This window comes from Cervus elaphus, chromosome 29, assembly GCF_910594005.1.
Source record: "Cervus elaphus chromosome 29, mCerEla1.1, whole genome shotgun sequence".
Lineage (NCBI taxonomy): Eukaryota > Metazoa > Chordata > Mammalia > Artiodactyla > Cervidae > Cervus > Cervus elaphus.
Window position 1 is genome coordinate 44,316,491 of NC_057843.1, and position 25,308 is coordinate 44,341,798.

Sequence of the window (25,308 nt, forward strand, 5' to 3'; positions counted from 1 at the left end):
CACACAGATGGCTAAGAGGCACATGAAAAGTTGCTCAGCACTGTTAGTTATTTGAGAAATGCAAATCAAAACAAAAATGAGATATGACCTTACACCTATCAGAACAGCTATCATTAAAAAAGAACACAAATAACAAATGTGGGTGAGGATGTGGAAAAAAAGGAAGCCCTGCACACTCTTGGTGGGAATGTAAATTGGTACAGACTCTGTGGAAAACAGTATAAAGTTTTCTCAAAAAACTAAAAATAGAACTACCTTATGATCCAGCAATCACACTCCTGAGTATATTTCCAGAAAAAAACAGGAACACTACTTTGAAAAGATACATATACTGTAATGTTCAGAGCAGCACTGTTTACAATTGCCAGGATTCAGAAGCAACCAAAGTTCTGTCAACAGATGAATAAAGATGTGGTGTATATATACAATGGTATATTTTACTCAGCCATAAAAAGCATGTAATCCTGCCATTTGCAGCATCATGGGTGGACCTAGAGAATATTAGGCCTAGTGAGAAAAGTCAGACAGAAAAAGACAAATACTGTATGTTATCACTTATATGTGTAATGTAAAAAAATAATAAAACAAACAAATGTATATAGCAAAATAGACCCACAGAAAACAAGCTAGTGTGTTACCAATGGGGAGAAGGAAAAGAGGAGGAGGAAGATAGGAGTATGATATACAAAACCACTATGTATAAAATAAATAAGCAACAAGTATAGACTGTACAACACAGGGAATTATAGCCATTATTTTGTTATAACTGTTAATGAAGTATAATCTATAAGAAAACTGAATCACTATGCTGTACCTAAAACTAATATAATATTATAGATCAACTATATTTGAAAACCAAAAACCAAAAAAAACCAAAAAAAAAAACATCCCATAGAGCTGGGCTATATAATACAACTTGATTTTCAATTTAAGTTTGAGAAAATATTTTCACTGATGGGTTTAATTCCTTTACTTTCTTTGTGATTACCAAGGTGTTTTTTATTATTTTAATTTGTCTTCTGAGCAGAAAATTTTTTCACTTTTTTTTTTATCCTTTCCTGCTTTCTATTAGACTGTTCTTTAAAAATGTTAAGTAATATCCTATTTGCTGGTTTGAAAGTTACACTTCTAATTTTTGTTCTTTTAATTGCCAATACTCATACTTTTAGAATCACCTAGAGCAGGGGTCCCCAACATCCAGGATCTAATGCCTGATGGTCTCCAGTGGAGCTGATGTAATAATAATAGAAATGAAATGCACAATGAATGTAATGTGCTTGAATCATCACCGAACCATGTCCTCCCATTCCCAGTCTGGTAAAATTGTGTTCTACGAAGTAGGTCCCTAGTGCCAAAAAGGTTGGGGACCACTGACCTACAGGGCTCGTTAAAGCAAGATTGTGGGGCCCTCTCTTAGAATTTCTAATTCAGTGGACTTGGCGTGACATCCAAGTATTTGCATTTCTAACAAGTCCCCAGATAATGCTAATGTTGCACCTCTGGAAATCACATCTTGAAAGTCTGACAATAATTAATTGGTGGTTACCGCCAGATAAATATTAGCATCTGTACCCAGTAATCATTCTTAGTTGACATCCTAGTTATTTTTTAATTCTTCTACTTGTTCTTTACCCTCCCATCAGCTCAGTCATGTGTTAAAATGTTTAAATGTCCTTTTTCCTGGTATTTTTAGGTTTGCAATTCTCAGATGAATTTCTTTGACCATCTAATCCCATAATATTGCCAGGAACAGAATCAGGACAGTAATTTCTCATAGGAGAAAAAAATTTTCCCCTATTCTGAGTACCAGACAGAGAGAAACTTTCTTGCAAGTTTCCCTAGTCTGATGGCTAGAGTTCCTTTGGTCTCTTTTATATGTAGGTACAACATTTACAGACTCTTGACTGGAAGTAGCAGTTTAGATCTGGTGGGATACAGTCTATAGGGTCACAAAGAGTTGGACACTCAGCACACACACATATGGAGGTACAGCCTTTACAGACTCCTAATTATAAGTAGCAATTTAGCTCTGCGCCTTCTGTGAACCCAAGGTCATGTCTCCTGACCTTGATAGGCAGTTCAAACTCCAGCTTTGAGTCTTGGGCTGTGTTTGTAGACTTGGGGGAGAAGGATGTATTTCACTCAACATTTCTATGTATTTCATGGAATGGAGGTTGGAGAAACTATGTAATCTCAGACTACCTGGTTGTGTATTATTTTCCAGTTGCCATCTAGCAGAGACCTTGGGGTATAGGGCCAAAAAGTTTGAAAAGTAGAAAGTGAGTGGAAAAGAGAACCCTTGTCTGGAATGCATCTGAGCTTTGGGACTTAGTAGCATATTATTAGTATAGAAGAATAGTAGGTGGTATTGGAAGTAATTGAAGGAAGGCATCTTGCTGGTTATAGTTAACACTATAAATGAGGCCTGGAAATTCTAAAAATTTAAAAGTTTTATTAGGGCCAATTTTCCTTGAAATGTTTTTTATTTTGTTTAAAGCACATACTACTAAAAAATTAAAATATTTTTCTTTTGGAGTCATTCTTTTCTCAGATATTGACTTATCTTTCTTAGGTGTACATTGACAACATATGCTGAAGAATATGCTCCACCATATGAATATCAGCCACTTGTGAGTATAAGCGAGCTGAAAAGCCATATTCTAATACTTATGTGCTTAATATGATTCTTTACATATAGTGTAAATAGTCAAGCTTGAGAAGAAAGGACAAATTGTTGAGATTTATGATGTTTTATATTTATTTAGAGATATTAGCTATTTGTGGGAGTTAATGGAATATTTTATGGTTATGATTTATTTTGGGAACAAGTTTATAGATTTCAGGGAGAAAATATTGCAGTATCTAAAATATATTAGTTACTTTCTGCCTCATCTTCACTTTATTGTCCTGCTCCATAAACTCAATTTATCTGGAATAAGAACCTACCTTTCTATTCATTTGAATTATATTAGCATATGAAAATAAGTGGTTTAATTTAGCCCTGGGAATATGTATGCTGATAAAATATGTCCAGTTTACAACTTCAGTATACTTGTACTGAAAACATTATACCACAAAAGCAAAACAAGGCTGCTTCCTATTAGTCTTGTTCTAGAAGTCCTAATTGGTGCAAACAATAAGAGACTTAGCTACTGAAAAAGAGGAGAAAAAAAATCTTTATTTTCAGATAGTATGATTATCTTCTCAGGAGAACCAGGATGTTAAAATAATAAGTAATTAGAATCAGTTATGACCATTTAGTAAGGTGATTGAATATAAAATAAATACATCAAAGATAATATTTTTCCTTCATATTAGCAATAACTGCTTAGTAAGCAAGCTATAAAAGAAAAAAACATACAAATTACTATAGCAACACAAATTTTAAGTACTTTTATGAAGAAAATTCTCAGATAAAGATCAATAAAGAAGATGTGGAAGCTACTCTCCAAAGATGGTAGACAGGCTACTTATTCAGCATGAGTTAAATGTTCCTCCATCTTTTGAATCACAGTTGTCAGGTGACAGATTTGATCAATAGAACATGACAAAAGTAACACTATGCCAAATCTAGGCTAGCTTTAATAAGACTGCTTCCAATTCCTGGGGCCTTGAGCCACCAAGGCTAGGAAATCAAGGCTACTCTGCTGAAGGAAGAGGCCATGAGAAGGGATAATGATGAGCTTAACTTATGAATGATGAAACCATCTTGGATATCCAGCCTAGTGGGCGTAGACTGCAGCTTCAGTTGTCATCTGACTACAGACCACAAGAGATTGCAAGAAAATAGTAATAAATTGTTATTTGAAGGCATTAAGTTTTGGGTGTTTTGAGTCTCCAAAAAATGTATCACTCCTGCATGAGGATTTTCTTGAGCCAAAGGTAACTGAAATAGAAATCTCAAGTACAAGGAAATAACTACTGTTTATGGGGCTGGAAAACTAAATTAATTATAAGTTAAATTTATAAATTTAATATAATTACATTAAAAATCCCAATGAACTTTCTTTACTATCTGAGAACTCTAAGATTGTGAAAGTTATTTGAGAGTATAAATAGATGAGAATAATCAAAAGTTTTTTGAAAGTGGCATAACCATTTACGGAAATAAAAGATTCCTGGTACTACTAATGTTATAATATTATTTCTTTTTGCTTATTAAAAAATAGAAATCAAGCTTTTAGAAAAGCAAATATGATGGCTTATGGATTAATATGCTTAATACATAAAGAATTCAGATTTATTGGCAGGAAAACTGTTAAAACCGTAGGGAAATGAGCCAAGGGCATATAAAGACAATTCACAAATTAGGAAATAATTATTATTAGTTAACTGACAAATACAGGGAAAATCCCAGTCTACAAATAATAGAATGTGTGAATTAAAACAGTTAATTTTTTTGCTAGTAAAATCAGTGATATTTTTAAAAATAATAATACTCTGTTGAGTGACACTGGGGTGAGATGGCTACTTTTTTTTCTATTGCCAGAAATATTGTAAATTGTTTTAGTCTTTCTGGAAAGGAATTTTGCAATATGAATTGATATACTATATGATCTAATAATTCTAAGGATTTCCCCAAGAAAAATAATTCAAACCAGGGATAAAGTTTATATCCAATGATATTCATCACTGAATTATTTATTATGGCAAACTTGGAAATTACCCAATGTTTTAGAATTGGGTACAGTACTCTAGGGATTCAGAATGAGTCTCCAAAAAATGTATCATTCCTGCATGATGATTTTCTTGAGCCAAAGACCCTGTGGGTTAAGATAACCTACTCTCCTCCTTTAACTACCTAGAAGAGTTTAAATTGGGAATTTTTCTCAGAAAAAAAAAAAAGGTATTACTGGAGATAAATTTTAGCTAAGTAGCTGCATCTATATTGCAGGGTAAATGTCTAATTGCCAAACATCTGGTCTTACTGTCTTGTGAACCCTCCTGTTCTTGGAAGCCCCAGGCCTCTATCCCATTTCTTAGCTTAGGATGACATGTATACCTCATTTTATCTGTCTTTGAACCTTCTCACGTATGTCGGGTTCCTGTATGTATGAAGTTAAATTAGACTTTTTCTGGCTAATCTGTCTTATCAGTTTAATTCTTAGACTAATCAGAAGGATCTATAAGTGTAAAGGAAAGTTTTGTTTTCCTTTCTGACAGTGCTGATTAAATAGGTTGTAATCACATAATGAGATATTTTACATATTTATATATTCCACCTTTTAGAAAGTCCATGGATAGTTCTTAGTGTCTTGATAAATCTTCTTATTTAAGGTCAAGAAAAATCATTAAGATACAAAATTGTAGGTGTATTTTTCCTCCATACTTTTATGTAAAAGTATGGAGGAAAAAAGCCTGAAGAAACTGTTAAATGCTAGTAAGGTTGGCTAGTGAATGGTGAAATTTTAGGTGATTTTCTTCATCATTATACTTTTCAGCATTTTTCAGTGTAGCAAGCATGGTGGTTTGTAATCAGAACCACATGGAAACATATATTATTTAAAAATGAGTTTCAGGCTCATTTCCTTATATGCATGGGATTTGGCCCCATCTCTAAAAAAAGAAGGTTGCAAGACATGTAATTAAAAACTCACATAATTCAAAGGACTAATTTTCCCATAAGCATAAATATAAAGAATATGGGATGTATTTTTTGGGTGGATAACTCTTTAGCCACTGTGTTATGTATTTGTTCTTTTCATTTTTTCAGCATTATTTCCAGTATTTCTCATGTTGCTTGTTTCCACATTAACAGCACAGCATGCAGCATGTGATGGCAGTTGTTTGGCTTTATTTAGAGTTTTGTTCATTTACTTCTAAGTTTCTTGTCAAAGTAATTGACTTTGAGGCATGTTTTCAGTACTGCTTCTAGCACCCCCATTTAATAATGCTTGCATGCCATTGTTATAGAATATATAAAATATTTTAAATTGTAACGACAGTGAATGGTTAAGTAATAGCGGAATAGTGACTGAACTCAGAAGTTACCATACACGCACAAAAATGTATGATTCATAAAATACTGACAAAATAAGGAGAGTATTTTTTACTTGCTAGAGACCTCACCATGTGGCCTTTGCATAAACACAGCTCACCATTCACTCAATCACCTTTGCAATTATGCAGTTTCTGAAGAAATCTTAAAAATATTTTGATTTGTGTTATCTCAAATTTTGTGCATGAATTGAGGCTTTATAAATTTTTATATTGTGGTCTCTTACATTTGCTTAATTCATACTTGCATAAAGTAGGATGGGATTATAAGAAGTCTTAAGGGAATGCAAATTATCTTCCCATATGAATGAACAAATCCAAACTATTAGGAAGCTATGAAGTTATTTCTGAGGAGAGAAACGAAAGAGAATTGCAAGTTACTTCTTCAGAATTCCACTTCTTAAAGGGAGTATTTATTATGACTCACCCAATTTCAATGAAAGATACCTTCCCTTAAAATCTTCCCTTTCTCCCAAAGAACCAAAATAAAGGAAAAAGTCACAGAGATGTTACATCAGAAGATTGGTCTAAGACTGGATGTTTGTAGGGTACATGAGTCTTTGAGACAAAGGACAAGTGAGAAGAGGGTAATGGTGGAGAGTCAACCGAACACACTCAGGATTAGTAAGGAAAATAATTAGTTCAGGCATGGACTAGCAAACTCAGGAAGTTTAAGACTCTGGGGAATTAAAAAAAGAACAAGCATGGCAATAGTGAAGGAGTGAGAGAGCTAAAAGAAATTAGAGGTAGTGAGCAAAGGGGATGTACTGGAATTTATTGATATTTCTCATTTAGAACTATTTGGGGGAATGATAGATCCCAAGATGTGGTCATGGGAATGAGGTGTTATAATGGAATCTAAGCCATTGACTTGAGAAGGTGAAAAAATGGCAAGTGACAGTGTTGGCTAGATTCTAAATATGAGTGTTGAAGTCAGCCTACAAGATAGTAGGAAAGAAAGGCAGGACCAAAGACTGAGTCCAATGACCAGTCCCTCAGTGGGAGCGTTTTGGAGATGCATGGCTCCTCCCAGCCCTGCAGCTCCCATTTGAGAACATCTGATTGGTCTTTACTGTGTGAATTACCAGTTTTTTTTCCTAAATAGAGCTGTGTATTGAATTATCTTTCCAGGCACATGTGTAGCGTTAAGCCAGAAAATGTTGCATATCTCAGTTCTTTCAGAGATAAAAAACTGAGGACCTTTTAAACAGAGAGTTATGTATTAAAGCTGACATGCACTCCAACTTGATTACAAGGAACCTAAGCAGTGTTGCCCAGTAGGTAAGAAAGAGGCTGCATCTGTTTAAAATATTCCCCACAATGGTAGGATTGACCTATCCTGTCACTGGGATTCTATGCCCTGGTACAGATACAGCATTGTTAAAATATTGCTATTTCTGTGCTGTTTAGAAATTTGCTGTGGCCTTGAGTTCCCCAGAACCCTGCTGCCTCAGCAGCCCAGCATTCTGGACTCCCAGGACCCAGGGCTGCATTATGACTTACCTGGGCCCTAAGGAGTTTCATGGGCTCCTTCTTCCACTGAAAGAAAAAAAAGTAAATAATTTATTTTACAATTGTATTGCCATAAAGGCAAATATAATCCAGGTTGGATTATATTCATTTTTGTTAATTTAAAGGCTTATTGAAGAGATGTATTTTTAGGCTGCATTTCTCATTGGTATTTTGTAAAGATTACCTATCTTTTTTTCTTTTATATTTTTATACTGTTTTGCCTCCTTGTCTATTTTTGACTATTTGTGACTATATTATTGTATTTTATAGCCATGTTATGTGGTCATGTTATTGTTAACCCTCCTGAAATTATTATCAGTATACTGTGGGTGTTATTTTTGTTGTTGTTTAGACGCTGTCGTATCCAACTCTTTTGTGACCCCATGGACTGTAGCATGCCAGGCTTCTCTGGCCATAGGATTTCCAAGGAAGAATACTGGAGTGAATTGCCATTTCCTTCTCTAGGGGATCTTCCTGACCCAGGAATTGAACCCGCGTCTCCTGCATTGCAGGCAGATTCTTTACTGCTGAGCCACCAGGGAATTCCAGTGGGTGTTATTACACAAAACTAAATCATACAACACTCATTTTTTCCTGAGAAGTACTTTTGGACTTTGGTACTCTATTTTAAGCAAAATTTTCTGTATAATAGCTGCCATTGCTTACTGCTTTGTGATGTTTATGGGTATTAAATTACTGGCATCATTTCCTGGCTTCAATATGAGTTTCTATCATTTAATAGAGTTAGTTTTTCAAAATGGTGTTTGCATTTTTCATTATGGTAAAATATATATAATATAAAAGTACCATTTTAACCTTTTTTTAGTTTACAATTTAGTGGCACCAAGTACATTCACACTATTGTTATAGTCACTTTGAAAATTCTGATTTTAAAATAAATTAAAACACTTTTATAGGAACTTTAAAATACTATGGGCCTTAGACACTGGGCTTTTCTGTGCCTCATGGCTGAGTGGGCCCAACCTGGATTTTCTTTCTGGTAGCTTAACACCTGCCTGACAGGGGCATCTAAAACTCGTCCAAACTGCTTGGTGCGTATTGATTTACAAATACTTTGAATATCATCCCAAACCAAGATTCACCTTAGCTAGGAGTCACCTTGAGCACCATCAAGAGCCTTTTATTGTTCAATTGGGCTCAGAAACATGAAAGAAACTCCTTAAAGGCTGGAATTACCCTTAGTTTCCTGCTTCCCAGGAAGGGATGTCTAACAGGGGCTTTAAAAAGAAGATAAGGGAAAGAGTGACTTACTGAAAACCACCAATAGCTAGGTCAGAAAGTGAATCTAGAACAGGTTGGGGTTTCTATAGGAAACATTACCTGTCTGAACTAAATCAGCTTTTATTTCCACTTCTTTTTAAGGCCTTCTCTTTGCATCTTTGCTCCATTCTGTGTCCCCATGATCTTCCATAATTCCAGTGTAGATAGTCTTTTTCTTTTTTTTTTTTCTTGTTCTTTTGTTGTTATTATTATTGCTTTAAAAATGTAATAGCATGAAAAGTTGTTCAATGTAAATCTGGTCACACTGAATAATCATGTGTAAGCCTTGTAGTCTAGAATAGAGTGTAGTTTTGCCAAGCTTTCATCCAAAAAATTAAGGTTGAACTTTAATTAGGTAATGTTTCAGAGTCCATGATGTGTCTTCATGATTTTTATTTTAGTACTACTTCACTTTGTACTGCATCTTAATATATATACTATTTAATTTTCTCTTTTTCTTCTGTTAAGGTTCTGACTCACTGTCTACTAAGAGAATAATCATGGCCACTTGCTGAATACTCTTGTTTATCTTATTATGTACTGTTGACTGAAATGAAATGAGAGAGAGGTTTACATTCTAATGCAAAAGAGATGTAGTGGTGAGGGAGTGGAATTGTAGAAGAAGGAAGAGAGGTCACATGATTGTACCTAGTATTTTTTGATTGACGTCAAGGTGTTTCAAAATCCTGCTGCTAATTAACCACAGAAACAGCCTTCTCTTACTTGGGTTCAGAAGGAGATGGTGGCTTCCCTTGATGTATATTCATACCTGAAAGATCTCAGTGTGTGTTGTACATATGTGTGCTGACCTTAAGCATGTACATATGGCCATGATTTTGTAGCTTAAAGGCAAATAATTCTGAATCTGAGTCTCATGGCATTCTCCCAGTGCTAAGAGACCACATTTCCTAAAATGGACAGGAATGGATGAATTTAATTCAGATGACCATTATATCCACTACTGTGGGAAAGAGTCCTTTAGAAGAAATGAAGTAACCCTCAAAGTCAACAAAAGAGTCTGAAATGCAGCACTTGGGTACAATCTAGAAAATGACAGAATGATCTCGGTTCATTTCCAAGACAAACCATTCAACATTACAGTAATAATCCAAGTCTATGCCCCAACCACAGATGCCACAGAAGCTAAAGTTGAATGGTTCTATGAAGAGCTACAAGATATTCTAGAACTAATGCCAAAAAGAGATGTCCTTTTCATCATAGGGGACTGGAATGCAAAAGTAGGAAGTCCAGATACCTGCAGTAACAGGCAAGTTTGGTCTTAAGGTACAAAATGAAGCAGGACAAAGGATAATAGAGTTTTGTCAAGAGAGCACACTGGTCATAGCAAAAGCACCCTCTTTTGACACAAGAGATGATTCTACACATGGACATCACCAGATGGTCAACACTGAAATCAGATTGATTATATATATTCCTTGAAGTCAAAGATGGAGAAACTCTATAAACCAGCAAAAACAAAACTTGGAGCTGACTATGACTCAGATCATGAGCTTCTTATTGCAAAATTCAGGTTTGAATTGAAGAAAATAGGGAAAATCACTAGGCCATTTGGGTATGACCTAAATCAAATCCCCTATGACTATACAGTGGAAGTGATGAGTAGAGTCAAGGGATTAGATCTGGTAGACAGAGTGTCTCAAGAACTATGGACAGAGGTTTGTAACATTGTATAGGAGGCTGTGACCAAAACCATCCCAAAGAAAAGGAAATGCAAGAAAGTTAAGTGGTTGTCTGAGGAGGCTTTCTAAATAGCTGAGAAAGGAAGAGAACTGAAAGGCAAGAGAGAAAGGAAAAGATATTTGCAACTGAATACAGAGTTCCATAGAATAGCAAGGAAAGATAAGAAAGTCTTCTTAAGTGAACAATGCAAAGAAATAGAGGAAAACAATAGAATGGGAAAGACCAGAGATCTCTTCAAGAAAATTAGATATATCAAGGGAACATTTCATGCAAAGATGGGCACAATAAAGGACAGAAATGGCACGGACTTAACAGAAGCAGAAGTGATCAAGAAGAGGTGGCAAGAATACACAGAAGAACAATACGAAAAAGATCTTCATGACCCAGATAACCATGAAGGTGTGGTCACTCATCTAGACCCACACATCCTGGAATGCGAAGCCAAGTGGGCCTGAGGATGCATCTCTACAAAACACAGCTAGTGGAGGTGATGGAATTCCAGTTGAACTGTTTCAAATCCTGAAAGATGATGCTGTTAAAGTGTTGCACTCAATATGCCAGTAAATCTGGAAAACTCAGCAGTGACCACAGGACTGGAAAAGGTCAGTTTTCATTCCAATCCCAAAGAAGTACAATGCCAAAGAATGTTCAAACTACTGCACAATTGCACTCATTTCACACGATAGCAAGGTAATGCTCAAAATCCTCCAAGCTAGGATTCAATAGCACATGAACCGAGAACTTCCAGATATACAAGTTGTATTTGGAAAAGGCAAAGGAACCAGAGATCAAATTGCCAACCTTCATTGGATCATAGAGAAAGCAAGGGAATTCCAAGAAAACATCTACTTCTGCTTCATTGACTATGCTATAAAGCCTTTGACTATGTGGATCACAACAAACTGTGGAAAATTCTTAAAGGGATGGGAATACCAGATCACCTTACCTGTCTCCTGAGAAACCTGTATACAGGTTAAGAAGCAACAGTTAGAACCAGACAGGGAACAATGGACTGGTTCAAAATTGGGGAAGGAGTATATCGAGGCTGCGTATTTTGTAACCCTGCTTATTTAACTTCTATGCAGAGTACATCATGTGAAATAGCAGACTGGGTGAATCACAAGTTGGAATCACTGTTGCTGGGAAAAATATCAATAACCTCAGATACGCAGATGATACCACTCTAATGGCAGAAAGTGAAGAGGAACTAACACGAGCTTCTTGATGAGGTTGAAAGAAGAGAGTGAAAAAGCTGGCTTAAAAATTCAGCATTCAAAAACTAAGATCATTGCATCTGGCCCCATCACTTCATGGCAAATATGTGTGTGTTGAGTCATGTCTGACTCTGTAACCCCATGAACTGTAGCCCTCCAGGCTTCTCTGTCTATGGGATTTCCCAGGAAAGAATGCTGGACTGCTGTTTCCTACTCCAGGGGATCTTTCTGACCCAGGGATTGCACCCGTGTCTCTTACATACTCTGCATTGACAGGCAGATTCTTTACCAACTGGGCTACCTGGGAAGCCAAATAGAAGGGGGAAAAGTGAAAGATTTTATTTTCTTGGGCTCCAAAATCACTGCGATGATTACTGCAGTCATGAAATTAAAGGACACTTGTTCCTTGGAAGGAAAGTTTTGACAAAGAGCTTCCCTTCTAGCTCAGTTGGTAAAGACTCTGCCTGCAATGCAGGAGACCTGGATTCAATTCCTGGGTCAGGAAGATCCCCTGGAGAAGGAACTGGCAACCCACTTCAGTACTGTTGCCTGTAGAATCCCATGGACAGAGGAGCCTGGCAGGCTACAGTCCATGGGGTCACAAGAGCCGAACATGACTTAGCAACTAAACCACCACCACCAGACTACATATTAAAAAGCAGACATCACTTTGCTGACAAAAGTCCATATAGTCAAAGCTATTGTTTTTTGAATAGTCATGCATGACTGGATGCATGGATGTGAGAGTTGGGCTATAAAGAAGTCTGAGGACCTAAGAGTTGATGCTTTCTAATTGTGGTGTTGGAGAAGACTCTTGAGAGTCCCTTGGATTGTAAGGAGATCAAACCAGTCAATCAACCCTTAAGGAAATCAATCCTGAATATTCACTGGAAGGACTGATGCTGAAAAGTGAAGCTCCAATATTTTGGCCACCTGATGTGAAGAGTTGACTAATTGGAAAAGACTCTGATGCTGGGAAAGATTGAAAGCAAAAGGAGAAGAGGGCAATGGAAGATGTGCTGGTTAGATGGCATCACTGACCCAATGGACATGAGTTTGAGCAAACTCCAGGAAATAGTCAAGGACAGGGAAGTCTGGCATGCTGTCGTCCATGTGGTTGAAAAGAGTTGGACATAATTGCAACTGAGCAACAACAATAAGCTTTAACCTTAGGATCATTTGGCAGTTGCTCATATAGTTCCACAAGGCTTTCCCAGCTTCTCTCATTGATCTTTATTTAGATATAGAGATGGGTAGACACATAGATAAGATGGAGAGATAGATAAGATATATAGATAATCTATCTATCATAGCTATCCTCTCTATCTCAACATTCAGAAACCTAAGATCATGGCATCTGGTCCCATCACTTCATGGCAAATATATGTGGAAACAAGGGAAACAGTGACATACTTTACTTTTTGGGCTCCAAAATCACTGCAGATGGTGACTGCAGCCATAAAATTAAAAGACACTTGTTCCTTGAAAGAAAAGCTATGACCAACCTAGACAGCATACTAAAAAGCAGAGACATTACTTTGCCATCAAAGGTCCATCTTTTCAAAGCTGGTTTTTCCAGTAGTCATGTATGGATGTGAGAGTTGGACTATAAAGAGAGCTGAGAACTGAAGAATTGATGTTTTTGAACTGTGATGTTGGAGAAGACTCTTGAGAGTCCCTTGGACTGAAAGGAGATCCAACCATTCAATCCTAAAAGAAATTAGTCCTGAATATTCATTGGAAGGACTGATGCTGAAGCTGAAACTCCAATACTTTGGCCACCTCATGTGAAGAGTTGACTCATTGGAAAAGACCCTGATGCTGGGAAGGATTGAAGGTGGGAGGAGAAGGGGATGACAGAGAATGAGATGGTTGGATGGCATCACCAACTCAATGGATATGAGTTTGGGTAAACTCTGGGAGTTGGCGATGGACAGGGAGGCCTAGGATGCTGCAGTCCATGGGGTCGCAAAGAGTTGGACACAACTGAGCAACTGAACTGCACTGAAAAGTCAGGTTATTTTTTGATGTGACTATTCATATAGACCTCCATATTTTTCTTTGGGATAACCCTAACCCTAACTCATTAATGATATAGATGTTTATACTTATATTCACAGTCTATATGTCCTTGAACTTCCCATGACTATTTTTCTTTAGTTGAATACCTTTATTTGTTACAAATATTTCTCCTATGTAAAATTTTACCAAATAAAAAGATATACTAAAGGTTTCTTAAATAGGTAGTAAAAATATATCCAACTATTTGCATGTTCTTTACAGCTGCATTTGCCAGTTACTCTTATTCAATCATTGAGGAAAAAATATCCAATAGAAATGAAATCAATTTAAAAGTAATGTAGGGAAATGAACAAAGGAATCTGTCTAAAATGCCTATGCCCTGTGATTCCCAGAGGCAGTAAAGTAATTTTGGCCATAGGGGAATTGTTCTTTTCTTCCCACATCACTCTGTGTGTACTTAGAAGACAGCCTTATTAGGGGAAGACAGGTCTTCCTGTAAGTAGGGAGTAAGTACATGTAAGTAGGGAAGAATTTTATACAGATATATACTGAAATTAAGCAAAATATCACAGCAATCTACTTTAATATCTCTTTTAATTCCATCCAATGTGACATTCAGATAAATAAGCTTGTTGCCTCTGTATGTTTTAAAGAGTAAATGGAGTACACCAAATGAGGATGCTTAAAGGCATGCTAGGGAAGAATGATCTTTGCTGTATGAATGCCAGGTGGCTAATAGCTGTCTGTAATGGTGGGCACAAGGTTAGTTCGCAGTGACTGATTTGGGCAGGAAACGTAACCCATTATGTGTTTTTATGGACGAGCTCTCTAGATGAAGGAATTGAGACTGCTCTCAAATTATCTAGTGATATTAAATTAGGTAGCATTATTGATATTGCAGAAGGCAGGCCTAAAACTGAAAATGACCTTGAAAAATAAAACTATGAAAAATAAAAAGTCCTAAAAAAACAGGATGAAATCAAATAAGTGAAACCACAGAAATGGGTAAGGACTGGGTATATGATTGACTAAGAAACGGCAATGTCATTTTATCCTGAAAAAATGGCTTGGAAGATAAATGATGCTTAGAGGTTATGGGATTGAGGTGGGAAAAGGATGGGAATCTAAGAATTGGATACCTATCACTTACTGATACATTTTACGGATGTAGGTGGTAAAACCATGTCTTATTTGTCTTTCACAATGAAGTAAGGTTGGCTGGGCACTCAAGAGGACCCTTCTGTAATATCCTAACCCGTTTTTCTATTATCTGTTAAAAAGAAGAAGGAAGAAAAAGAGAAGAAAAGGAAAAAGAAAACTTTATTAGCCTTAGTGCAGATTTTCCGTACAGTGATTCTGTTGCTGGGTCTTTAGTAGTTCCTGTTGCTACAGAGCTTGTTTGCCCTCTGTGTTCCTTTCTCTGACACTTTTTTCCATCTTCTATCAGGATGTTTCAGTTTCCCCAACCATTCTCTGAAACAGCACACTCAAAGATGACAAGAGATTGATTCTTATTGTTGGTTGTGTTTTATCTATGATGCTGCTTTGGAAGTGAGTAGTCATTGGCTACCACTACCTGCTTTGTGCCCTCCCTTTCCTCAGAACCTATGACTTTGCAATGCTCTCTCCATGCCTTTTTGTCTCTGTCTTTCATGGCTTCTTTATGAACCCAGCCGTAAGTATTCCCAAGAATTGGGTCCCAGAACCCTGCTCCTCTCATTTTACATAATCTCAGAAAATTAATCCACTCCCATGGCTCTGTAACCATCACTTTTGACGGGTAACTTATTTTTATATAATTTCAAACTTACAGGAAATTTATAAGACCAGCACAAGGAACTCCCATATAATCTTTACCTAGAGTCACCAATTATTTACTATTTGAGAGTAGATTGGAGACTTTGTGCCTCTTTACCTATAAATAATTCAATGTGCATTTCTTAATAACAGACACAGAGCCATGGTAAGGTTTTCAGCCTCACATAAAATTGATACAGGATAATTATGAAAGTCAGAGTCCATATTCAAATATAATCCATGGTCCTAGTGATATTCTTTATCACTATTTTACCCAATCAATTATCACTGCTGTGCATAGGGCAGTGACTTCTCTCTAGGACGTCTGTCTAACAGCATTGCCTTTAAAATAAGCATTTTGTACTGACATCATCTCTAATTAAAAATGTCTGAGAAGTGACTCATCATTTGCCCCCTTAAACAAGTCCTCCTCATCTCTGTGTCTTTTTAATTCTTTTTAATGGTGTTAGAACTCTATCAGACATCCAGATTTGAAGGTATGAGCATCTTCGATTCCTTATCCCCAGTTAGGTTAGTAAGTCCTCTAAAATCTTCTTGTGAAATGTCACCTCTAGTATAGCTCTGCTTAAGCTGTTGTGCTCTGTTGCCCACCTATTAAGCACTTTAGATGAATTCTCAGTTACCCTCATCTATCCGGAAGACTCAGACAATTCAGTGATAGTCCTATCTTAAGAATACTTTGTCAGAACTCAGAGTCTGTGTGGCACCAGAATAGTGGATCAGCCAATAATGTGAGATAATTCACAAATCTCTTTCTATATACAATTTCTAAACACTTCTTCCCAACCCACTTAATAGATGTTGAGTAATCATTTAGATATTATGTTAGGGTGTTGAAACTCTAACAATTGTCTGCAATTCACATATGCAGAGGAAGTATGTCTAACTGATCACTGGCCCCTCTTCCTAAGCCCATCACCAGTGGAAAAACACTAATTCTCAATCAACATAAAGCTTAATCTGATTCCATGATTTAAATAGCTCCTATAAGAAAATTTAATCTTTCTTGGAAAAAAAAACAACTCACTTTCTCAGAGACCCTCTCCCACTTCCAATTGTAGAAAAGAAGTGAGACTGTTATCTGTTAAAAGGTCTTCTTACAAGGTTGGCCTTTGGTTGGCATGTAGAGATAAGAATTCCCTAATAAAAGTAGCTTACAGTGTCTACTAAACTGTTGGCACAAACAATGTGCTTTATGTTAAACACTTGTTTTCCTTCTAGGAGTCTGGAATTTTGGTTTATGCTAGGCAGAGGGTGCCTATGTGACCAGCCCCTAAGAAAAATCTTGGCCTTGGAGTCTTTAATGAGCTTCCCCAGTAGATAGCATCTCATACCTCATGGCTGGAGGGAATCAAGTGCATCTGGTGTGACTCACTGGGAGAAGGTTCTTGGTCTCAGACTTTCATACCTATTTTTTTTTTCTTGACTTTAACCTATGTGCCTTTTCCCTTTGCTCACTTTGCTTTGAATCAACTTGCTGTAATCAAGCATAGCCACGTGCTTGCGTGCATGTGCTCAGTCATGTCTGACTCTGCGACCCACAGACTGTAGCCTGCCAGGCTCCTCTGTCCATGGGATTTTCCAGGTAAGAATACTGGAGTGGGTTGCCATTTCCTACTGCAGGGGATCTTCCCTGACCCAGAGATTGAACCCATGTCTCTTGCGTCTCCTTCATCGGCAGGCAGATTCTTTTCAACTAGTGCTGCCTGGGAAGCCCTAATCATAGTCACAAGTACAATTATATGTTGAGTTTCATGAGTCCTCTGAGCAAGTCACTGAATCTAGTGGTGGTCTTGGGAACCCCAACACACCCTACTTTTCTCCCTGTGGCAAATTGCTGTTTTCCCAAGATGGTTGCCACATGTGCTGCCATGGCACGTGCTCTTACAATGTGATTCTGACACTCTTCACATTGAGAGGTAGAGTCTGTGTTACCTCCCCCCAGATCTGGGTGAACTGTGACTGTGATGAAAGAGATGCTATATGATTTCTGGAGTAGCTGTTTAAAAGCAATGCAGCTTCCTCCTGTTCTCTTTGTGCCATCCTTCTTCTTAGAACCCAGTCACCGTGCCGTGCAGAAGCCCATGCAGGCACAAAGAGCTGTTGTGTAGCTGTTCCATCAACATCTAGTCTCTGGGATGATATCCCAAGTCTACCTGGTTGCTCTTTTTCTTACAGGTATAAGTGGCTATAGTCTGTGAGTATGGTAACTCTCAGTCTTTTTCTATTTCCCATTCTTTTTCTCCGGGCTTGGTTGGAGCCCTCATGGCTTGTCTGAGATGACTCAACTTCATTTCCACTTCCATAGATACTGTTGATCCCACAGAAGCCGCCTGTGATTCCCATTCAGTACCTAGCTTTAGTGCTCAGCTCTGCAGCTAACAGTTGAACCTTCTCTCCAGACTTGCAACTACTTTCAGGGTCTTGTTTGTGCCACTGAATACCAAACATGCCTCAGGACTGATGATTCCCAGGCCTCCCTCTGCCTGACCAGGCTGCTTCACTGGTTTGGGTTTGGCTGTGCCCCAGGCAAATGAAAGAACAGCATGAGAGGTGGTCTGTTTGAAGATCTCATGAGAAATGAGGGCCAGGAGACCCCTATGCCTTTCTGCCATTATTCTCAAGTGTCTAATGTACTTCTCTCTGTCCATATCAACAAGACCCTATCTGGTTCAAATCTGTGCTGCAAGCTCAGTTGTGTCTGACTCTTTTGCGACCCCATAGACTGTAGCCCACCAGGCTCTTCTGTCCATGGGATTCTCCAGGCAAGAATACTGGAGTGGGTTGCCATTTCCTCCTCCAAGGGGTCTTCCTGACCCAGGGACTGAAGACACGTCTCCTGCATCTCCTGCATTGGCAGGTGGGTTCTTTACCACTGAGCCACTGGGGAAGCTTATGAAACTGTGTGAAAAATATTAGTTGTTCAGTCATGTCAAACTTTTTCTGATCCCATGGGCTGTAGCCCGCCAGGCTTCTCTGTCCAAGGAACTCTCCAGGCAAGAATACTAGAGTGGGTTGCCATTTCTTTCTCCAAGGAATCTTCTCAACCCAGGGATTGAACCCAGGTCTCCTGCATTGCAGAAAGATTCTTTACTGTCTGAGCCACCAGGGAAGCCCTGATTTAAGTCTACGGATGGGAAAATTGGGAAATGCACCAACTATTTCTCCTGTCCTTCTTTGCTTTTCCTTATTTTCATCTTCCTACAATGCCCCAAACTTCCTCTGTATTTTCCTACTCTCTGTTCCAACTCTTGTTTAAGGCTTCATGGCAAAGAATGTTTTCTCTCCATACTTGGAGAAACCTATGATTTGAATCTTCCAGGTATGGTCATTGATATTCTAAAATCCTCAAGAGTATGCATTGGATTGTAAGGCTGTTGTCTTTAGGAAAAACTGTATTTTGCATTAGAAGGTGATATTACTTTGCTCTTTGTCATTTTTTTTCTAAAACAAATTTTGATCACCCCTTGGGAAAATGGGTGGTTACATAACAAAGAAAAGGGAAAACTACTAATAATTTTGAAATGATTACTCCCTCTGTATATATTTAGTTTCAAAGGTAGGCCAAATTACTTGCTTGTCCAAAACTCCCAACATCTCAGCTAGGCCTTGGGTATGAGCTGCAGTCAATATAAAAGGTCCTTTGATATAGGACCTTCTTGGTTGGTGAAGCTGCTTTTTTCTATTCTGTTTGGTGCCTTTTGTATTAAACTTTGAAAAACAAACTTTATTCTGCTTCCTTATAGTAATTATACCCTCATGGTTCCTAATAGTTTGTTATTATTTTTGAAAACCTTATTTTTTCACCTGTTCCATGTTTGCATCCTTCTAATTCTTGAGTGTATGCTTTGGCAGAAATTTACTGCTTGCCTTTACTCCTACTTTTCTATATATTTCCATCTCCCTTGTTTTTGACCCATTTCCTTGCTCTAACTCTCAGTACCTCAGTGTCCCAATACTACAGATTATTCAGGTATATACTAGATAGGATGCTTTTAGTAGGTTGTACAAAAACCAACTCAAACTAGATTAGGCAGTAAAAGTAATTTATTGGCTCATATATTTTTGAAAAGTCTGGCTTCAGGAAAGGATTGATACAGCAATGTCATTATACTTTTTACTGACTCTCATATCTGCCTTTTTATGGTTTTGTTTCATGCTATACTGATTGTAGGCAGGCTGCCAACAGCAGCCTGGGCTAGATGCTTCCTTATTTATATCCAGTAGTGAGAAAAGAATGTTTTCCTCCCCAAACCCTTGAACAGAAGTCTCAGGCTTTAAGCTGTTTGGACAAACTGAAGTCACATGTCTAACACTGAACTAATCACTGTCATTGAGAGTGGAGTGAGATTATCCTGATTGTCTTAGGCAATCGGATTCTGCCCCTAGACCTAGAGGGGGCTTAATCTACTTACATTGCATGGCTGCTGCTTAATGGGAAATGAGAAAAGTGGATTCAGGGTGAGCTGGAGTCACCTCTTAAAGTTTGCGTGATGCGAGTATGTTCATGTCTGCCCAACTCAGTGTTCACTACTGACTTCACTTGAAATCTACCATGGTAGGAGTATAGACAACACAGAAATTGTCAAATATTACAGATCAGTTGTGTAGGGTTTTTTTGGGTGGGGAGGTTGGTTTACTATCTCTGATCATGGGAGACATTCAGTTTTATGTGTGTTAGCAGGCAACAACAACAACAACAAAAACAGGCAACAAACATTATCTTAATTAGTTTTCCTAACTTCAGCATTGTTCACCCCTTCTTATCCACTTGTAAAAAATAACGGTCTTACTGAGATATAATTTACTGAGATTTAATTCATATGCCATAAGATTCACCCTTTTAAAATGTACAATTCAGTGATTTTTTAAAATATATTTCCAGTGTCATACAGTCATCACCGCAGTCAGTTTCAGAACATTTCCATCATCCCCCAAAGAAACCACATACCCAGTGTACCAGTCAGGTTTCTCTACAGAAGCAAACCAAAGCTGAAATCCTAGGGAAACCAGTGCTTGTGAACCAGAAGCACCAAAGAGCAGGATAAGATCAACATCTCAGCTCGAGCAATCAAGCAAAACAGGCCAATTCTCACTTTCTCTGCCTTTCTTTTATTCAGGTCCTCAACAGATTGGATGATGCCTACCCACATTGGGGAAGGCAAACTATCTTATTGAGTCCATTGATTTAAATGCTAGTTTCATCTGGATACAACCCACAAATAATGTTTAGCCACATATCTTGGTGCCTTTTGATCCAATCACACTCATTAATAGTCACGCCTCATTCCTTCCCCTCCACCATCCTCTGGCAAAGCAACTTTCTGTCTTTGTGGACTTGCCTATTTCCAAGGTTCATCTATGCTATAGAACTACCAGTATTTTATTTCTTTTTTTGGCCAAATAAATTATTTCATTGCGTGAATAGACCACATTTTGTTTATACATCCATGAGTTAATGATATGTAAGTTGTTGAGATCCATTTCTAATCATAGCTCTGGGATCCAGTCCTTTTCATCTTCAGTCTTTAGCACCTTCTGCTGCCAGAATACTTCTCCTAAAACATCACATTTATTCTTATCATTCGTCTCATCAAAACGTATCATCCTCTCTGCCTAGGAGATGCTAAAGGAAGGTGTTGACTTACATGCGAAGCTCTCCTCAGTTCCACTGCAACAGGGGTAGGAATGAGGAGATCCTGCTTCCTACTTAGAGGGCAGTTTGGCAAGTGATGCTTTAATCTCCTTTAAAGGATCTCTATCTGAACCAAAACAAACATACAAACCTCAAAGAAATAGAACCCCAACAACACAAAGCAAAAGTCCAAAACTATGTAGAAAGTGACATGGATATTATGTAGCTTTCAGATTTTATTGTTTATATATTTTATCTTTGAATTATTAAGAATTTCATGAAGGTGCTAGTGTGCTAATGTGTCTTACAAGCAGACAGCTTGAAGCCCTGGCTGAATCACTGGCATTCTTTAGATTCTCCCCTGAGATTTTAAGCAAATGATATTTTCTTGCATGTAAAGTAGGAGTAATGATTCCTACTTCAGAGCCAGTTGTGGATTAAAAGTTATACCCAACTACCATGTTCAGACCATAATAGGCACTCAGTAAATAAATAGACACCATAATTATTATGTGGTTAGAATTTTCAATTGTTTTCAACAAAGCCTATCTAAGATTAGAACTATTTTGGTGTTCTTTCATTGTTTTATAGTTTTGGTGATTTAATTTCAATTTTGTCCTAGTGCTTTAAAATTAGTATCAATTTAAAGCAGAAATTAGATAATCAGTACAGGGGCTTTATGTTTCTTGTCTGCCATTATCCTTGATGTAATCTGAGTGAATCAATATTTCCTTTGGGAAGTGGCAATGGTAGTGTCTTGTTTTATTACAATAGAAGTTTTTATGAAGTACTCTAAGGATGCGTGTGTGCTAAGTCACTTCTGTTGTGTATGACTGTTTGCGACCCTGTGAACTATAGCCAGCCAAGTTCCTTAGTCCATGGGATTCTCCAGGAAAGAATACTGGAGTGGGTTGCATTCCCTCCTCCAGGGGATATTCCCAACCCAGGGATTGAACCTGTGTCTCTTATGTCTCCCGCATTGGCAGGCAGGTTTTTTACCACTAGCACCACCTGGGAAGCCCACTCTAAGGATAAATACCTTAAATATTATACTGGGTTATACTGAGGTAAATTTCTCATAGGATGAACCTTCCAGCTTGACATTTACTTGCAAGTATGACCTGATAGCAGTTATTAAAAATATAACCCGCACAACAAAGGAAACTATAAGCAAGGTGAAAAGACAGCCTTCAGAATGGGAGAAAATAATAGCAAATGAAGCAACGGACAAAGAATTAATCTCAAAAATATACAAGCAACTCCTGCAGCTCAATTCCAGAAAAATAAACGACCCAATCAAAAAATGGGCCAAAGAACTAAACAGACATTTCTCCAAAGAAGACATACAGATGGCTAACAAGCACGTGAAACGATGCTCAACAACACTCATTATCAGAGAAATGCAAATCAAAACCACAATGAGGTACCATTTCATGCCGGTCAGAATGGCTGCTATCCAAAAGTCTACAAGCAATAAACGCTGGAGAGGGTGTGGAGAAAAGGGAACCCTCTTACCCTGTTGGTGGGAATGCAAACTAGTACAGCCGCTATGGAGAACAGTGTGGAGATTTCTTAAAAAACTGGAAATAGAACTGCCATATGACCCAGCAATCCCACTGCTGGGCATACACACTGAGGAAACCAGATCTGAAAGAGACACATGCACCCCAATGTTCATTGCAGCACTGTTTCTAATAGCCAGGACATGGAAGCAACCTAGATGTCCATCAGCAGACAAATGGATAAGAAAGCTGTGGTACATATACACAATGGAATATTACTCAGCCATTAAAAAGAATTCATTTGAACCAGTCCTAATGAGGTGGATGAAGCTGGAGCCCATTATACAGAGTGAAGTAAGCCAGAAAGAAAAACACCAATACAGTATACTAACACATATATATGGAATTTAGAAAGGTGGTAATGATAACCCTGTATGTGAGACAGTAAAAGAGACATAGATGTATAAAACAGTCTTTTGGACTCTGTGGGTGAGGGCGAGGGTGGGATTATTTGGGAGAATGGCATTGAAACATGTGTATTATCATATGTGAAACGAATCACCAATCAAGGTTTGATGCACGATACAGGGTACTCGGGGCTGGTGCCCTGGGATGGCCCAGAGGGATGGGATGGGCAGGGAGGTGGGAGGGGTGTTCAGGATGGGGAACACATGTACACCCGTGGCGGATTCATGTCAATGTATGGCAAAACCACTACGATATTGTAAAGTAATTAGCCTCCAATTAAAATAAATGAATTTATATAAAAAAAAGACAAAAAAAAATGTAGCCCAAGATATTAGTCTTTGGAAAAATTATATTAATATAAAAGATGTTAAATGGTAGTTTAATTGTTTTTGTCTTATGTAGAAATAGTTCTTTATGCTGTATATCTATGGTTTAGAAAATTTTGCACATATAATAATTTATAATTTTATAAATAAGACAATCATTAATTAGACTTATCATTCATAATTAGAAATACTTATAAATGCAATAGCCAAATACAAGAAATGATTACTAATTTGAGAGATTATATTAATCAATTGTTTGAAAATTAACCTTTGATCATAATAAGACTAACACATTAAAGATCAACTTTTGGAAATCATTCCTTTATACATATTTCAGTCATTTAATATTAATATTATCTTTCCTGCCCCATAGGGTGATCCTTGTCAAGATGATGATTATTCAGTTGTCCACAGAAAATGCCGTTCTCAGTTCACAGATCTAGATGGTTCCAAAAGATTTGGCATCAACACTTGGCTTGACGAGAGTGGGATTTATGCCAATTCATATGTAAAACGAAAACTCAGCCCATTAACAGATGGCCCTATTACTCCCTTTTTAAAATAATGTATGGAGTCAGATTCTATAACTAATGAAAGGGAGTGGATGTAACAGTTGATAATTTTCTATCCTAATAAATACAATGGAAACTTTACAATACATTCCTTTAACACAAAATCTTATATTCTACACAGTGTGTATATCCTTATTTTTATAAGCTACTCTGGTATTTCCAAAGTTTAGCATGTTTATCATTGAAAGTATGTAACAAATTCTAGATAGTACTTGGAGGTATTTTATTTAATTGTACTTTATTTTATTGACTGGATTTATTTTATTGAGTAAATTTTATTAGGAAAAATACATGAAGCCAGCACAGTCAAGCTCTTGTTTGCTTAGGGTGTGTCTGATTTTAAAAAATGAGATAACTTCCACTTTTAAGTGAATAAAAAGTTAGGTGGTGCTCAAATTCCACACGAAACTCAAATTGCTGAAATTTGAGCAACACTGGCCCTATGATGGTGTTGAATGTGTATTGAGGGGGAGTGTGTCTGTTTATAGACTTTAACGTATCTGTGGTGTCTAGCTGCACTATAGATTATCATTTCAGCATGGTATATTTCCTTATTTAATATTTAAGGATTTTTTTCCCTTTTTCCCCTTATTTAATATTTAAGGAATATTTTCCTTATTTAATATAACACCTTTTGATTGTATGGCGTAACAGTCATGCAGACAGAATCTTAGTGAAACTTTAAGGGTTTAATGGAAAATTAAATCATCGAGTGTTAGATTTAGAAGAAATCTTAGCAGTTATTTTGACTTACACTTCCATTTTACAGATGAGCAGAGACAAAGTTTCAAGTAGCTTTCCTAGGGTTACATAAATAGCAGATACTAGTTGAACTTTGAGGTGCATTTGAACTTTCATTTTTTCTGAGGAAGGGTTTATTTATTTGGTCAGCCTAAGCTAAATTTACTCTCATTATTTTTCTTTAAAAAAAAGAAATTCATGAAATAGTATTTCATGATAAATGTTAATGTGATTAGCAAAATATAGGTGAGGACATAAGTCTTGTGAATAGGGAGATGAAAATAAAGAAAATGTGGAAATGGCAAGAAAGCATTCACCAGCAGAGTTTTACTATATTTTCTTGCTGCTTCAGTGTCTGTACGTATACACAAATATGTATGTATAAATATGTATATAATATATGAATATATAATATTAATTCTTTATGTAGTACCTATTCTAGTGGATTACCTTTCCTTCCATAAACTATAAATTCAAGTTTAATCACTCTGAACATTCATTAACATCTCTAGAATGGAC

General features: G+C 37.2%; 1 protein-coding gene across 1 annotated transcript in view; it reads left to right on the top strand.

Annotated features, from left to right (window-relative positions):
- Positions 1-24,129, top strand: part of CFAP95 (cilia and flagella associated protein 95) — an 88,864-nt gene extending 64,735 nt beyond the window's left edge. The window contains exons 5-6 of the mRNA XM_043891091.1: positions 2,573-2,630; positions 23,850-24,129. Coding sequence (XP_043747026.1) covers positions 2,573-2,630; positions 23,850-24,041 — 250 coding nt within the window. The 3' untranslated portion in view covers positions 24,042-24,129. The remainder of the gene's footprint in view (positions 1-2,572; positions 2,631-23,849) is intronic.
- The last annotated feature ends 1,179 nt before the right edge of the window (positions 24,130-25,308 follow it).